At 41.5% G+C, this 17,549-nt stretch overlaps 1 protein-coding gene across 1 annotated transcript in view; it reads left to right on the top strand.

The window, feature by feature from the left end:
• The window catches only part of NDUFAF2 (NADH:ubiquinone oxidoreductase complex assembly factor 2), a 123,492-nt gene that overhangs the window by 54,330 nt on the left and 51,613 nt on the right, over positions 1 to 17,549 (top strand). The window contains exon 2 of the mRNA XM_044292420.1: positions 16,223 to 16,312. Within this exon, the coding sequence (XP_044148355.1) occupies positions 16,223 to 16,312 (90 nt within the window). The remainder of the gene's footprint in view (positions 1 to 16,222; positions 16,313 to 17,549) is intronic.

Here is a 17,549-nt window from a genome sequence, read left to right as displayed (position 1 = left end):
AAAAAATACCAAATTAAATTGAAATGAATAAAATGGCCTAGCTAAAGTCCTGTTTTAGAAACAAGTCTATCAGGTATTAAATGATAGATGTGTATATTTTGTAAGGTAAGGCAAAACCAGAGGTGATCAGGAATAGAGTGTTAATTACAGATTTTAAACACTGTTGCGGTAGAAAACCAGAAAAAAGAGACAGCCTGGGAGAGACCGATGTAAGGATGTCTCGGGGCCAGGGGATCAAATATAACAGCCGTATGATAGGTGTTCATTCAGACCCCTCAGGATGTCTTAAGTTCGAAGATCCTGTCCCAATCTCCTCGTCTCACTGATATGGGGACAGTCTCAATTCCCATGAAATGTCCCATTTCCACATGTTTTGCAAGGGGGGTATCTTTCTTGTCGTATATCTCCCATGTGTTCACTGATGCGCCTACGGAATTCTCTGGTGGTTTTTCCCCACGTATTCCAGGCCGCACAAGCAAGTAGCCTTATAAATTGCCCTTTTAGAGTGACCATCAATAAAGCTTTTGATGCTGTAAGTCTGATTGGTGACATTGCTCTTAAACGTGCGGCCATGTTGGATGTGCCCAACACGCAACACAGCCACTACAGTGAAAGCACCCCAGTGTCTGGCGTGGCCACCATATAGGTGTGATGGGTTCCTCACTGTAGTGGCGGTGTACCAAATGATCCCGTAGGCTCCGCCCCCTTCAATAGGTGACTTGTGGGGTGCCGGAAATGGCATCTCTTATATCTGGTCTAATTGTAACATTTATTTATAGGGCACAGCAGGGAATCCTAGTAAGCTGTGAGGGTCGGCTCAGAGGGGTCGCCCTTATCAGGGCGAGTGCTCCACTACCTGGGCGTAAAGAATAGCTCAGGCTAAGTAGGGGCAACAAGGGAAAGAGACCCAGCTCTCTGCCATTGGGGACCCCCAGAAAGCACACATCTACAAAGTGGTAAGACCATTCCATTTTTCTTTCGTGCACTGGCAATTACTGCACATTTGACTTGATTTCATCATGACTATTCTATCATATGGGCTTTATTTTTAACATGTATTTATTAAAAGCTAAATATTATTGTTAGGGCCACCTCTCCGTTCTCTATTTATAAAATGTATAGGATCACCATTTTATTTTAGCCTAAATCCATTAAAAGGTTTCTGCTAATTTCATCCTCCATATAGCAGTTTGAAGTCTGATTTTCTGATACAGAGCTACAAATCCCTTGCAATAGATGTAAATGTATAAAATAACATGCTAGATACCTGCAACCGCCACTAGAGGGACGTTACACATTGAACCCAATAAAAAGGGAGTATGCAATTAGCTCCCTCTTGTGGTGGCTGCTGGCAGCCAGAATGTTCTCTTAGAAGTCTGTGTCTGTGCAGGTAAATTGGAGTTGTGGAACTGGAAAACAGAGCTGTAAAAAATATATGAAGAAAACTGCAGAGAATTTTGTACCTTAAAACAACATAAAGATAAAAGGTGGAGGTTCACTTTAGGGTATGTGAGATTAATCTCTATGTATCTGTAGATACTAGGTGAGGGGCAGCAAATAACTGCGGAGCACAGATATACCATTTTATGATTTGTTAGTAAAAAATGTGAGGAGGTTGCATCCCCCCTATATACTTATATGATGATGTACTTAATAAAGAAATTTTAAATAAAATAAAAACAAATGTGAAGCAAAATATAATAATGCATATGTATAGCAGTAATCCCCTGGATATTCTACAGTAGACCCAAATTAAAGTGGTTTTCTGGGAGTAGTGATGACCTATCCTCGGGTAGGGATCCAACTCCTGGCTGCTTTTTGAAGAGACCGCTGCACATTTGCCTCTTCCTAGGCCAGTGTCGTCATGTTTATTGTTCACATGGCTTTGGCGCAGCTTGGCCTCATTTAAGTGAATGGGCCTGAACTGCAGTACCGAGCACAACCACTATACAATGGATGACACTGTGTTAGGTATGCTGTAAGTAGAGCGCTCGTGAGAGTGCCATGACCTCTTAAAACAGCTGATCATGGGGGTGCCAGGAGTCAGACTGAATATTAAACTCCTGGAAAACCCCTTTAAATATTCCCGAAGAGAGTCCATTACTTGACAGGATTCCCCCATTGTGAATAGTCTCCAGGCCGGCGCAGCTCGGGTGAATTGCCATGCAGTTTCATGCCCCCTCCTGGCTTCATTAACATCCCCCAGGCTGCAGTATGTCCTCACACGCAAGCTCTGGAGGCATCCAGCGCATGCGCAGTCTGCAGATGAGGCCAAAGCTATTACTTCCACTTCACTGCGCATGTTTTGTATCACCCGTCAAGCATGTCAGAGCTTCACTCTTGAGTTGTTTAAAGACCTTTTTATGCTGTTCTCCCACGTTTAACTTCTTTAGACGTTTTTTTCATATGCATAAAACATTATGCAGCAAATCTGTCACAAAATGATGGCTGCAAATAGCTGTAACAATTGGTGTGGCATATTGCTGAGAAATTTTGTACATATTACACTAATGTTTTCTCAGTACAAAAAAAATGTTTATTCACCACATTGACGGACATTTACTAATCATGTTGGACCAGAATTATGGCGTAAAATGTGCCAAAAAATTGCATTTTGATTTGCACCAAATATTACAAGTGTTTTTTGTAGAATTTTCACCATAAAGGATGCATCACACCAAAAATTAGCTATAAATGTCAAAGTGGGCGGGGCTATCAAATTGGTGCATATTATGCATAATTTATAATCCTCTTATCGGCAGAAATGGCTCAAATTTTTGCAGACAATTAAGCCAGCTTATGTTGTGGTGTTTTGTGTAAAAAGTCACATAAAGATGCTACTTTTTGTGAAAAAGTTGCATTTATGAAGAGAAAAACTAATCGTCATAGGAACAAGTGATAGGTGAGTATTAAAGCAGGACCCATTTATTTAATATAAATGAGCTAAACAGCAGGATTTCGACAGTGAATTGACACTTAACAATAACAAAAATGAGTCCCGAGTCTGAGACAAAAATCGCAGTTTACCAGTGGAAATGTTGCAAATATGCTTCAAAAGTCGCAAATATGCTTCAAAAGTTGCAAGTGTCTGGCAGGGTTGGCTGAAATGGCACGTTTAGTGCTATTGGCGTTAAAATGTTGGAAATCAAGAAAAACGGACGAATAATCAAGTTTATATTTAAAGGGTAACTGTCATATTTTCACTCAAAATTAAATTTTCATATACAGTACAGACCAAAAGTTTGGACACACCTTCTCATTCAAAGAGTTTTCTTTATTTTCATGAGTATGAAAATTGTAGATTCACACTGAAGGCATCAAAACTATGAATTAACATATGTGGAATTATATACATAACAAAAAAGTGTGAAACAACTGAAAATATGTCATATTCTAGGTTCTTCAAAGTAGCCACCTTTTGCTTTGATTACTGCTTTGCACACTCTTGGCATTCTCTTGATGAGCTTCAAGAGGTAGTCACCTGAAATGGTTTTCACTTCACAGGTGTGCCCTGTCAGGTTTAATAAGTGGGATTTCTTGCCTTATAAATGGGGTTGGGACCATCAGTTGCGTTGTGGAGAAGTCAGGTGGATACACAGCTGATAGTCCTACTGAATAGACTGTTAGAATTTGTATTATGGCAAGAAAAAAGCAGCTAAGTAAAGAAAAACGAGTGACCATCATTACTTTAAGAAATGAAGGTCAGTCAGTCCGAAAAATTGGGAAAACTTTGAAAGTGTCCCCAAGTACAGTAACAAAAACCATCAAGCGCTACAAAGAAACTGGCTCACATGCGGACCGCCCCAGGAAAGGAAGACCAAGAGTCACCTCTGCTGTGGAGGATAAGTTCATCCGAGTCACCAGCCTCAGAAATCGCAGGTTAACAGCAGCTCAGATTAGAGACCAGGTCAATGCCACACAGAGTTCTAGCAGCAGACACATCTCTAGAACAACTGTTAATAGGAGACTGTGTGAATCAGGCCTTCATGGTAGAATATCTGCTAGGAAACCAGTGCTAAGGACGGGCAACAAGCAAAAGAGACTTGTTTGGGCTAAAGAACACAAGGAATGGACATTAGACCAGTGGAAATCTGTGCTTTGGTCTGATGAGTCCAAATTTGAGATCTTTGGTTCCAACCACCGTGTCTTTGTACGACGCAGAAAAGGTGAACGGATGGACTCTACATGCCTGGTTCCCACCGTGAAGCATGGAGGAGGAGGTGTGATGGTGTGGGGGTGCTTTGCTGGTGACACTGTTGGGGATTTATTCATAATTGAAGGCATACTGAACCAACATGGCTACCACAGCATCTTGCAGCGGCATGCTATTCCATCCGGTTTGCGTTTAGTTGGACCATCATTTATTTTTCAACAGGACAATGACCCCAAACACACCTCCAGGCTGTGTAAGGGCTATTTGACCATGAAGGAGAGTGATGGGGTGCTGCGCCAGATGACCTGGCCTCCACAGTCACCGGACCTGAACCCAATCGAGATGGTTTGGGGTGAGCTGGACCGCAGAGTGAAGGCAAAAGGGCCAACAAGTGCTAAGCATCTCTGGGAACTCCTTCAAGACTGTTGGAAGACCATTTCAGGTGACTACCTCTTGAAGCTCATCAAGAGAATGCCAAGAGTGTGCAAAGCAGTAATCAAAGCAAAAGGTGGCTACTTTGAAGAACCTAGAATATGACACATTTTCAGTTGTTTCACACTCTTTTGTTATGTATATAATTCTACATGTGTTAATTCATAGTTTTGATGCCTTCAGTGTGAATCTCCAATTTTCATAGTCATGAAAATAAAGAAAACTCTTTAAATGAGAAGGTGTGTCCAAACTTTTGGTCTGTACTGTATATATGATTTATTAATTAGCTTTTCAAAATTTTTGGCTGATGCAAAAATAAAATCCCTTTGCAATTCCACCTGTGTGTTATTTTGGTTATTCCTCCCAGCTACACATGCATGGTTGGCTTGGCCGAGCATGCATGTGTTCTGAATGGATAAAGGGAAGAAAAGAATTGGGAATAAAACCCAGTAGAACATACCTGATCCTTCTTTCCCCCAATATCATCTGTAATAGGAGTCAGGACACCCCAGGGACATCATAATGTGTATGAACACTTAAGTAGCGATGCTTTGAATTACTTACAGTGACAAGCAATAGTGCTTTTGAATACTGACTTTTCCCATGGGGGTTGTCAGACCTACGAATTGCATGGAAACCCAGCGACACTTGCGAAAGATTGTGTCAAGGAATTAAGAAGTGAAATGAATAATTGTTGTTTTAAAAGCTATTTTTCTGGGACTAATGGTGGGGATCTGAGTGGTGGGGAAAGTGCTTGTTTTGTGCAATGGCCCAAACACATGAGCATGAGCCGTCACCATTCAAGATCTGTGTATGCATAGATATCAAGTGCATGGAATATGGGACATAGTGTTGGAGGTAGGGACCCGTTTCTGAGGAATAATGTACAAGGGGATAACTGGAGAATGGTTAGATCAAGAATTTGAAAAGCCTTCTTAAAAATTTGTTTTTAGGGCACTTTTAGGAATTAATCTGATTGTCTTGGGTAGCTCATTTCAGGGAACTGGTGCAGCACAAAGTTTTGGAGACAGATAGGTGGTTCAGATTAATTTTAGATCGTTGGCAGAATGGAGAGCATGGGGAAGGTGGTAGACAGAGGTGACGGAAAAGATATAGGGCGGTACAGCACTGTGGAGATATTTGTTGGTGAGAATGAGAAATTTAAAGATTTTTTCCGGCAGTAGAATATTGATTGCCTATCCTTAGGCTAGCTCATAAACATCTGATCAGTTGGGTTCTAACACCCAGCACCACCACATTTTTGAGCAGGCTCCGGTGAGTGCCGCAGCTCTATAGCTTACAAAGCACAGCACTGTCCATTGCAGGCATCCTCAACCTGTGGCCCTCCAGCTGTTGCAAAACTACAACTCCCAACATGCCCGAACAGCCTACAGTTATCAGCCTACAGCAGGGCATTGTGGGAGTTGTAGTTTTACAACAGCTGGAGGGCCGCAGTTTGAGGATGCCTGGTCCATTGGATAGCGTCTGTATTTGGTATTACAGCCCAGGACCATTCATTTGAATGCGACTGAGCTGCGCCTAGGCCATGTGGCTAATGAACATTACGCAACAGGCCTTGGAAGATGTTGCAGTTCTCAACAGAGCACCACAACCTTTTCTAACTTTGGATTGGTTAGGGAGCAGGGAATGAGACCCCCATAAATTACATATTGATGACCTATCCTATCCTAGGTCCTCAATATTCTACACTCGGAAAAACCCTTTAAATTGTATTCTGTAGTGTATGGGAAACTGGCACGGGCTGGCGTCATTGGTGTAGAGGTTAGAAAGATTGATGAGCCTGGCTACTGCATTCCGGAAAGATTGGATAGGGGAGAGTTTAGTGAGGGGAAGATTGATTAATAATTTGCTACAGTAATCAAGGCAAGAATAATTTTGAGAATGTAGCTCAACGTGAATTCAAAAGATTTGAGAATGAATAAGCTAACGCAGGCTAAGTGAATAAATATATTTACTAACTTTGATTAACCCCTTAGGGACCAGCGCCGTACATGTACAGCTGGCTGATCGGGCAGGTGCAGAAGCAGCGGCAGTGGTCCGGCAGTCACTGATGGCCGGCCCCCTGCTGTTTTCACCGATGCCGGCACATTAACCCTTGCACTGCCACGGTCAGCGCTGACCGCGGCATGTGCAGGATCCTGCCAGGTATGGGGTGGCCATCTGGTCCTCACGCTGCTGTGACTGGGACCTGATGGCAGGGAAGACGGCCTGATGCCTTCTTGGGCATTGTACCTGCCTTCCGTGACAGCCTGTGCGATCCAGCCCCCTGGATCTCACAGGCAGGAAGCTGTAAGTGTATTACACTGGTAATACACTTGCAGCCAATGCATTAGAATACAGAAGTATTTTAATGCATTGTAAAGGGGATCAGACCCTCAAAAGTTGAAGTCCCAGAGTGGGACAAAAAAAAAGTTTGACAAAAAAATTTAAAGTTTCAAGTAAAAAAAAAAGTGTCCTTTTCCCAAAAATAAAGTAAAAAAAAATAGGGGAAAAAAGAAAAGTAGACATATTTGGTATCACCGCGTCCTTATCGACCAGCTCTATAAAAATATCACCTGACCTAAATTTTAAACTGTGCTAAAAAAAATTTTTGGGTCACCTTACATAGCTAAAAGTGCAACACCAAGCGATCAAAAGGACATATGCCCCCCAAAAGACAATCACAAAGACAAATAAAAAAAACTATGGCTCTCAGACTATGGAGACACTAAAACATGATTTTATGTTTTTAAAAATGCTTTTATTGTGTTAAATGTAAAAAATATAAATAGTAGACATATTAATTATTGCCACGTCTATAACAACCTGCTCTATAAAAATACCACATGACCTTGAACCCTAAAAAATATAAAATAAAAACTGTGTCAAAAAAGCTAATTTATGTCACCTTACATCACAAAAAGTGTAATAGCAAGCGATCAAAAAGTCACATGCACCCCAAAATGGTACCAGTCGCCCAAAAATTTTAAAAAAACTATGGCTCTCAGAATATGGAGACACTAAAGCATGATTTAAAAAAAAAAAAAATGCTGTTTCTGTGTAAAACTTAAATAAATAAAAAAATATACATATTAGGTATCGCAGCGTCCGTAAGAACCTGCTGTATAAAAATATCACATGACCTAATACCGTAAAAAAAAAGGTGAACACCGTAAAAAAGGTGTCAGATGAACATTGTAAATTAAAAATAAAGGTGCCAAAACAGCTCTTTTTTGTTACCTTGACTCACAAAAAGTGTAATATAGAGCAACCAAAAATCAAATGTACCCTAAAATAGTACCAACAAAACTGCCACCTTATCCCGTAGTTTCCAAAATGGGGTAAATTTTTTTGTAGTTTCTACTTTAGGGGTGCATCTTCAAATGTGACATGGCAACTTAAAATGATCCCAGTGAAATCTGCCCTCCAAAAACCATATGGCGTTACTTTCCTTCTGCGCCCTGCCGTGTGCCCGTACAGCAGTTTACAACCACATATGGGGTGTTTCTGTAAACTACAGAATCAGGGCAATAAATATTGGGTTTTGTTTGACTGTTAACCCTTGCTTTGTTACTGTAAAAAATGGATTAAAATTTAAAATCTGCCAAAAAAGTGGAATCGCTGAAATTTCTACATGCTTCTATAATTCTTATGGAACACCTAAAGGGTTAAGAAAGTTTGTAAAATCAGTTTTGAATATCTTGAGGTGTGTAGTTTCTAAAATGGTGCCATTTATGGGAGGTTTCTATTATGTAAACCTCGCAAAGTTACTTCAGACCTGAACTGGTCCTCAAAAAGTGGGTTTTGGAAATTTTCGAAAAAATTTTAACTTCTAAGACTTCTAACGTCCCAAAAAAAGAAAATGTCATTTACAAAATTATCCAAACCTGAAGTAGTCATATGGGAAATGTAAAGTAATAACTATTTTAGGAGGTATCAATATCTGTTTCAAAAGCAGAGAAATTTAAATTTTGAAAAATTTTTCCCAATTTTTGGTAAATTTGGTATATTTTTATTTTTTTAAGAAATATTTTGACTCAAATTTACCACTGTCATGAAGTACAATATGTGAGGAGAAAACAATCTCAGAATGGTAAAAGCGTTTTAAAGTTCTTACCACATAAAGTGGCACATGTCAGATTTGCAAAAAATGGCCTGGTTTTTAAAGAGGACCTTTCATCAGTTTAGCCCTAGTCTAATTATGGTCTTGCCTTTATAGGACGGCCCATTCTAACTGGCGAAGAGAGGTGCGCTCTGATTGGATGCGCTCACAGCCAGGGAGAAAAGAAAACACCCCCAGCGAAACTGCAAGTCTCCGCCTAGTATAACCGAGTCGGTTCATTAGAATATAAGGCGCCGAAATCAACACTGCCAACAGCGGACGAACAGGGGGTGGTCTTTGGGGAAAAAGAAAAAGTGCTATGGCATCAGTGGGGGCCACCCTATAAGGTAAGACCATAATTAGACTAGGGCTAAACTGATGAAAGGTCCTCTTTAAGGTGAAAAATGGCAGGGTCCTAAAGGGGTTAAATATAGAAATCACATACAGAATAGTAAAAAGTAAATTATCATCACTGGCCATGCAATATGGGGTGGGACTCCGATCGCTATGTCGTAGCACATGGACGACACCCCAGGGTGTACAAGAGATAGGGCAAATCAATACTTACATCCTACCTAAAATTAAGTCTTCAATGGAGTGCCCCAAATGTATGTGTGTCACATAGTTTAAACATTTTAGCCCCTCTTCCAGTGTGCAGCACGCATGTCTCTGTGATCACTCAGGAATGTGGTCTTATCAGCACAATGGCGGATGGGTACCAGGTTACAGGTCACATCATTACACAGAATGGTAATAATAAACGGGAACAAAATTAAACCAATGAGTACTTTAAAAATACCCTTACAATACAGAAAAACTGAGTTTTTGCTTTTTCTACGGGTAGATCCGGGAGTATTTAGGCAACGTTTTTGAGGTATAGATGGCATGAGTGGGCAAGTGATTAAATATAGGGAGAGATCAAATATAACCCCAGCGGGCGTACTGCTTAGGAGTCATTCTTCCCCAGTAATTATTTTCCAGCAGATATGCAGCAGTTGTAAACCATCTCATTAGTTGTCTTGTGCGGATCTGCTGGGAGTTGTAGTTACAACAGCTGGAGCTTCGCGGGTTGCAGGCCACAGTGATTCACATTTGATTTAGAAATCTGAAATGATCCAAAGAGCAAAACATAAAAAATGGATAAACTGCTTTATAGATGTGACCGCAGCCATTCAAAGCAGCCAGGAACACAGCTCATTGCTTTCTCTGAAGTCATTTTCTAGTAAGTTGCCTGATTTAATGAAATAAAGATTCCTTTAATTACTCACAGGGGGATGGAGCAAACACACAAACATCTCATATCAGAACTTTCCAATCTCATTCGAGAAGAGCATATGAAGTTTGTTGTTGACTAATCGCTGTAAATGAGCGTCCTACATATCAAGCAATGCTGATTGTTACTTCATTATTTCAATTGTCAGAAGCCCTGTCTCCGCAGCGAATGAAGACCTTAATATATTATAATTGGCTCCAAGAAGCCGTTACATCTGCCACTTCTCATAGCTCACACCTCGTGCATTCTAAGTGAGCGCTAATGCGGTGTGGCGTGGCCACACATTGGCTTTCACAGGGCTGTTGTGAAGATTGAGGCTCTCAAAAGGGGCAAAAATTAGGTATATTACAGCATTTAGATTGGAACATGCACATATGGTAAAAAAAAAGGCGCAAAAAAGTGTTCACAATTTTACTGGTTAAGGTTGTCCTATGTTCTAATCCATTTTCTCTATTGGATGTAAGTGAATGAGGCCGAGATGGATTACCTGATACGGCTTTTAGGAGTGGTGCAGTTTCTGGGAACAGCAAACCCTTTAAAGTGGTTTTCTGGGATTTTAATATTAAGGGGCCTATCCTCCGGGTAGGCAATGAATATCTGATTTTCTGGGGTCCGACACCCAGCAACCCCTCCGATTAGCAGTTCTGCATTAGCATAGGCACCAGAGCTACACAGCTCCTTCCATTTTTGAAGTGGATGGAGCTGATAACTGCAGCACTGTCCCCATTGAAGTCATTGGGATCAACACTGCAGTTACCAGCTGCGTCTTCTACACAATGGACACAGCTATGTAGTTCCATCACCAAAATCCCGCACTGACAGAACAGCTGATCCGTTGGGTGTCAAATCCCCGCTGATCAGATATTGATGGCCTATCCTCAGGATAGGTCATCAGTATTAAAATCCAGGAAAACGCTTTTAAAGGGCATCTGTCAGCAGATTTGCACATAAGACACTGGCTGACCTGTTACATGTCCGCTTGGCAGCTGAAGGCATCTGTGTTGGTCCCATGTTCATATGTGCCCGCATTCCTGAGAAAAATTATGTTTTAATGTATGGAAATGAGCCTCTAGGAGCAATGGGGGCGTTTCCATTACTCCTAGAGGCTCTGCTCTCTCTGAAACTGCTGCACCCTCTCAACTTTGATTGGCAGGGCCAGAAGTGATGACTGGCCCTCTCAATCAAAGGGCAGAGCATGTGGCAGCTGCAGAGAGAGCAGAGCCTCTAGATGTAACGGCAACGCCCCTGTTGCGCCTAGAGGCTCATTTGCATATATTCAAACATCATTTTTCTCACATATGAACGTGGGACCAACACAGATGTCTTCAGCTGCCAAGCGCACATGTAACAGGTCAGCCAGTGTCATAGGTACAAATCTGCTGATGTCCTTTAGGTAAGAGATAATAGGTCCAAACTTCTGTGCTGAATCCTTTTGATAATATATATTTATAGCAGTTGGAGCTCCATTTTCCTGATACAGAAAGGGGTTGTCTCATATTCACTGTATAGACTATAAAAAATGAACTATGTTTTTCATTTACATGCTACTCATAAAACGTTCCACTGAAGAGTTCTGACACTTACATACTATGGTGCCACCTGGTGTCCATAGTGTATAGCAATCTTCAGTCCATCTACTGAGCTGAGTGCTGGTGGACATGCATGCTCAGCCCACAGCCAGGTCTCTGCATAGTGATCCTCTGTTCACTGCAGAGCAGCCAATAGAAGACGCTCCATGCTTGCCTGCCGTGTCGAGGAAGCAACAACTCCTCTGCATGACGGCATAGCAGAAAAGACTATTACTGTACAGTAGGTCATATAAGAAGGTTATATTGTGTGCTGCCAGAGGGAGAAGGAGACTAATTTAGCAGCCCGAGCCCACCCCTTGTATCACAAATTGACAACCACACCAAGGCGGGTGCACATGGAAGTCAAAAATGGTGTAAAACGTGTTTTGTTTAGTTTTTTACTACATATTGCTTTAAATCAACTATGATCAGCCTTTTAAAACATTAAGTATGAAAACCTATATTAGCAAGTGATCTAGGCAGCAGACCTAGCAGTGTGGTGTGCTTTCCACGGGTCAGTGGCATGCATGCCTAATGTCTTATTTCTGAGGACTCACACATTTTTACACACGGTTACAGTCAGTCATTGTTACTGTATTGCACCGCAGGTGTGCACTGTTAGGGGATATGTTCTGCCCGGCATATCCTTGAGCTCTGATATTCTTAGCAAGTACTCCGTCATATTTTGCTTAAAGGGTTGTCTCACTTGTATCGTTATTAACCATATTGCCTCCTTTGCTTGCTGGATTAATTTTTCTATCACATTATACACCGCTCGTTTCCATGGTTACAGAGAACATCCTGCAATCCATCAGTGGTGGTCGTGCTTGCACAATATAGGAAAAAGCTCCTATGGTCCCGGCCACCAGAGAGATTGATGCTTTTTCCTATAGAGTGCAAGCACGACCACCACTGATGGATTGCAGCAAAGGAAACTATATGGATAATAATACATTAGTAAGTGCCTGGTATTCACTTTCTCTACATGATAAATACAACTGAAGGGAGACAACCCCTTTAATGGGAATGCATCACCTTTTTTCACTAATTTAAAACCAGACAGTGAAACAAATTCATTTTTCTAACCTGTTTATATCTTCTCATTGTAGATTGATTTTGTTTTCTGTATATGATTATGGAGGCAGCCATTTTGCATGAATAGCTTTTATAGATATCCTTTACAGCAGCCACATGGGCCATAGACAGAATAAATTGGGGATGATTTACTGACTCCTATGGGAGAGTTTTCTAGACATGCTCTGTGATCTATGCAGTGGTCGTTGTGCAGGGAGAGGGAAGACGTAAGCTGTGACTACCTATTGTTAAAGGTGGATCCTTTGTTACTTATACAGAGATGTTACCTGACATTGTAATCCTGGCTGTGGTAATCATGGATGAAAAATGATCTCGACAGATCAGCAAGTCTCAGCATATCATTTGGCAGTGGGTAGTGTGAGAACTACAGGGTTTTAGGATTCCTTAAAATATAAATGATGACCTGGACAACTAAAAATAGTGTTACCAAAAATTCTTTAAAAATGCTGTAACATACATGCTTGATTTTAAACAATAGGCTATTTTCCAATTAACGTATTACCTTTAAATGATCACTATCCTTTCAGCAAACTTAGAATAAATTAATTCAATAGTACACGTGAATGTAAGAAATATTGTAATATATCTAATCACAAAAAATGCCTCCCTCCTTCTAAATCCCCATTCTCTGCTAAGTCTGTCTTGAGAGCTGAGACAGAGTGTCAACTCATAGAAGGATCTGATGACCTGCTGCACCCAGAAATCAATGTAGGGACGAGGAGCTGCTAAAGGGAGAAACATACATTTTTCTGTGATTTAAATATATTACAAAGTTTCTTATATTCATCTGTACTTTTAAAGTTTGTTGAAAGGTTAGTGTCCATTTAAGGCTTTAATTGTCTAATATATTTTTCTTATGTTATGTTTGTTCCATTGATGATTGTACCTGCTTTTGATTCTTTTGAATGGCCAAATAAACATTTAGAAGAATAGGTGCACTACTGTGGTGGATGCAATTAACAAAACCTGACTAAACCCTCACACTGATGTTAAAATGAGACTTTAGCCAATATATCCTTATACGAAGGACATACCGGAGCCCGTGCACCACGTCAAGGTATCTCAGGTGGCACGGGACCTAACGCTAACCTACCTGTGCTGTATGGGCAGTACCAGGGGCCAGTGGGTGAATTACAGGCGCGTAAGGTCCAACTCACAGCAAACAGCTCCCAGTTGCCTCCAGTGTGAAACCACTCATGCAATGGGAGGAGGGAGGAGGCTGTGAGTCCCACCCAGAGCTGACTGATAGGATGCAGGCCTCACAGGTGCACCGAATGCTGCCTATAGATGAAAATCAGGCACATTCAAATTTGGAGTTTATACACCTCCAGACATACATATACAAATTACATAATATAACGTGGTCTCAAAAAGCAGGAAATGCTCAACCCCATATGCAGTTGTGCATTTATAACCGGGGGAGCAAATCCTGCACATGTGATCCGTTGCTAATGGCGAACCCCAGCAAGAAATGCATACAATGGAGGATGCCTGCAGCGGACCACAAGTACCACATAGACATCCTACACCAGATAGCAAAATGTGTGGATGTAATTGCCTATATCAAATAAACATTTAGAAGAATAGGTGCACTACTGTGCTGGATGCAATCAACTAAATCTGACTAAACCCTCACACTGATGTTAAAATGAGACTTTAGCCAATATATCCTTATATAAAGGGTTGAGCATTTCCTGCTTTTTGCGACCACGTTATATTATGTAATATTGTGAATGGCCGACTAAAATATGTATAACCTAGTCCTTAAACCTACTGGGAGGTTGTCATAGTTTGTAAAAAGAATGACCTTTATATAATGTCTAAATGTTGAGGGGATTGTAGTATGCAGTAAACCAGCTCCCCTGTAATGGTAACAGCTCTGTGCTTCTGGGCTTGACTCCAGAGCCGGCTGACAATGAGAAGTCTTCTTGGCTTTGATCTTCCGTTTTCCTTCATGTGACCTTTGCTGACAGATAATTTATTTCTTTCTAATCCATTTGAGAATATTAAATCCTTAAGGGCGCACGTTATTCTTTCTTGTTCAAAGCCATGCTAATTTGCAGTGCAATTTTCATTGTAAATATTATAAAGCAGAGCCATCTTGTCTTACCATCTAATCCATCTCAAAGAACAAATGTCTAGAGTTTTGGGCAGCTCTGGAAGAGCTACTCTCATCTTAGGGTTTTCTTTCTTGTCTTGGATATCACCCCTATGGGAATATTGTACTTGCACGACACATTAGAGATAGGTTGGGTGCATCCCAAAAAAATGTTGGTCAGGTGACATGACCACCAGTCTTCAGGGAAAACCACTATTAGTCACAATGTACTAAAATCGGTGGCTTAAAGGCAACTGTAATCCACAGTCACAGTATTCAGGGTGCATTGGCTAATTTTTCAAGATTAAAGGGGTTTTTCTGATGGAAAACGTTGACTGAAGAATGCAGGGTCAGTACACTTAAAGCAACGGTATAAACTAAACATGTAATGAGCCGGTTTTGTCCCACTTTTGCTGACTATGTGCTCTTCCAGAGTGCGGTCCCATTCAAGAGAATGAAGCTGGACGTAGTTCCCTGCTTAGACAGGTGACTACTATGTCCGCAATTCCTTTCATTCGCAGCATAGGTGGTGGGGGTCCCACAGGTTAGACTCTCATTGATCATAAAGTGATGGCCTACCCTAGCCACATGCCATCACACTTTTAAGAAGTTTGGTTTAACATTTACAGGTATCTCCCTTCTCTGTATGACCATTAGCTGAAACTGATTGAAGACCAGATCACCACCTTGTAGAAGAATCTAGTTACTTGAATAGCCCATAAAGACATCTGACCATGTAACTGTTAATTTATAATATTTTAGGTCTAGCGTACATGACTCTCATCAAACCTTGTAAAATCTAAACGCTTTGAATAAAACTCACATATGGAGCTGTCTTACATATTTGATGACTGCATTATAATGCTAGACAACCTAACCTGGCCCTAAACAGTAGATCTATCCACTGAATTGAGTTGGCTTGACTGACGATTAAATGCGTAAGAGGGCCTCCCAACTCATGCCTGACCGAAGATGTTGGGGAAAGAAGTATCGGGTCACTAATTTCAAAGGCCCTGAGTTGCAATACCAGACAACACCCATAAGCAGGTGTGGTGTTGTTTCTAGACGCAAGCAGCCATGTTTTTATATCCTGTCCAACCCCTTTAAATACAGTATATAAGCCATTTCCATGAGGAGGATAATTACTTGCTTCATGTGTGTCCTGCAAATTTTGTGTTAGCAAAAAATACACATTCCATGTTAGCCATGAACAGGATTGCCAACTGTCCCCTTTACTTCTGGTCCCTATGTGTATTTGAAGACGTCCATCATAGATTTTCCATGTAGTCATAATGGCCCCTTGTTTAAACCATTTTCTGAATTTCTCAAGAATCATGGTCTTAAGTAAAATTAAACTGTTTATAGAACGGCGCCGCTGTGTACTTCAAGGATTTAATAGCAGTTTTAACATGGCCTCTTTACTCGGCTGATCTTATTGAATGTTCTATTCATACTTTTATATACGGTACTTTTTATATACTTTTATGTGCTATACTTTTAGGCCAAGCAAATAGAGCAAAAAGAATTGTGGAACCTGCGCAGAAAGACCTGTACAAGTATGAGGCTGGACATATTCCTACCGAATGGGAAGGTAATGACATTCTTTTTAATTTGATAATGGGTGAAAATCGTTTATACTTTATTTGTTTCTGTGCCATTGTTTCATGAAGAAAATAAAACGATGGCTTCATTCATGCAACTAAATGCACTGTATGAGTGAATGGCATTTTACAATCTCCTTTACTTAATAACCGCAGCAGTTACACTGAACTATAGACTGACGAGCATCAGCGGTTACACTAGACTGTGGACTGACGAGCATCAGCGGTTACACTAGACTGTGGACTGACGAGCATCAGCGGTTACACTAGACTGTGGACTGACGAGCATCAGCGGTTACACTAGACTGTGGACTGACGAGCATCAGCGGTTACACTAGACTGTGGACTGACGAGCATCAGCGGTTACACTAGACTGTGGACTGACGAGCATCAGCGGTTACACTAGACTGTGGACTGACGAGCATCAGCGGTTACACTAGACCAGTGATGGCGAACCTATGGCACGGGTGCCAGAGACGGCACTCAGAGCCCTCTCTGTGGGCACCCACACCCTGGAAAAAGTCTATGCTGTATCAATATGCCTTAGACTTTTCCTGCCATTCAGCAGCGCAGGGCGCACTATGAACAGCACGGGCAGCGCACTGAATGTAGGCAGGCTATTATAGCTAAGTGATAAAGTACATGGAATATATACTATATTGGACTGTAGTATTCAGGGTAAATTGCTGTGTTGGCACTTTGCGATAAATAAGTGGGTTTATGTTGCAGTTTGGGCACTCGATCTGTAAAAGGTTCGCCATCACTGCACTAGACTGTGGACTGACGAGCATCAGCGGTTACACTAGACTGTGGACTGACGAGCATCAGCGGTTACACTAGACTGTGGACTGACGAGCATCAGCGGTTACACTAGACTGTGGACTGACGAGCATCAGCGGTTACACTAGACTGTGGACTGACGAGCATCAGCGGTTACACTAGACTGTGGACTGACGAGCATCAGCGGTTACACTAGACTGTGGACTGACGAGCATCAGCGGTTACACTAGACCAGGCATCCTCAAACTGCGGCCCTCCAGCTGTTGTAAAACTACAACTCCCACAGTGCCCTGCTGTAGGCTGATACCTGTAGACTGTTCAGGCATGCTGGGAGTTGTAGTTTTGCAACAGCTGGAGGGCCGCAGTTTGAGGATGCCTGCACTAGACTGTGGACTGACGAGCAGCAGTGGTTACACTAGACCAGTGTTTCCCAACCAGTGTGCCTCC

The sequence above is a fragment of the Bufo gargarizans genome, chromosome 1 (genome assembly GCF_014858855.1).
Source record: "Bufo gargarizans isolate SCDJY-AF-19 chromosome 1, ASM1485885v1, whole genome shotgun sequence".
In the NCBI taxonomy this organism is placed as follows: domain Eukaryota; kingdom Metazoa; phylum Chordata; class Amphibia; order Anura; family Bufonidae; genus Bufo; species Bufo gargarizans.
Note: the sequence above shows the minus strand (reverse complement) of the source record. Positions and strands in the feature narration are given on the sequence as shown.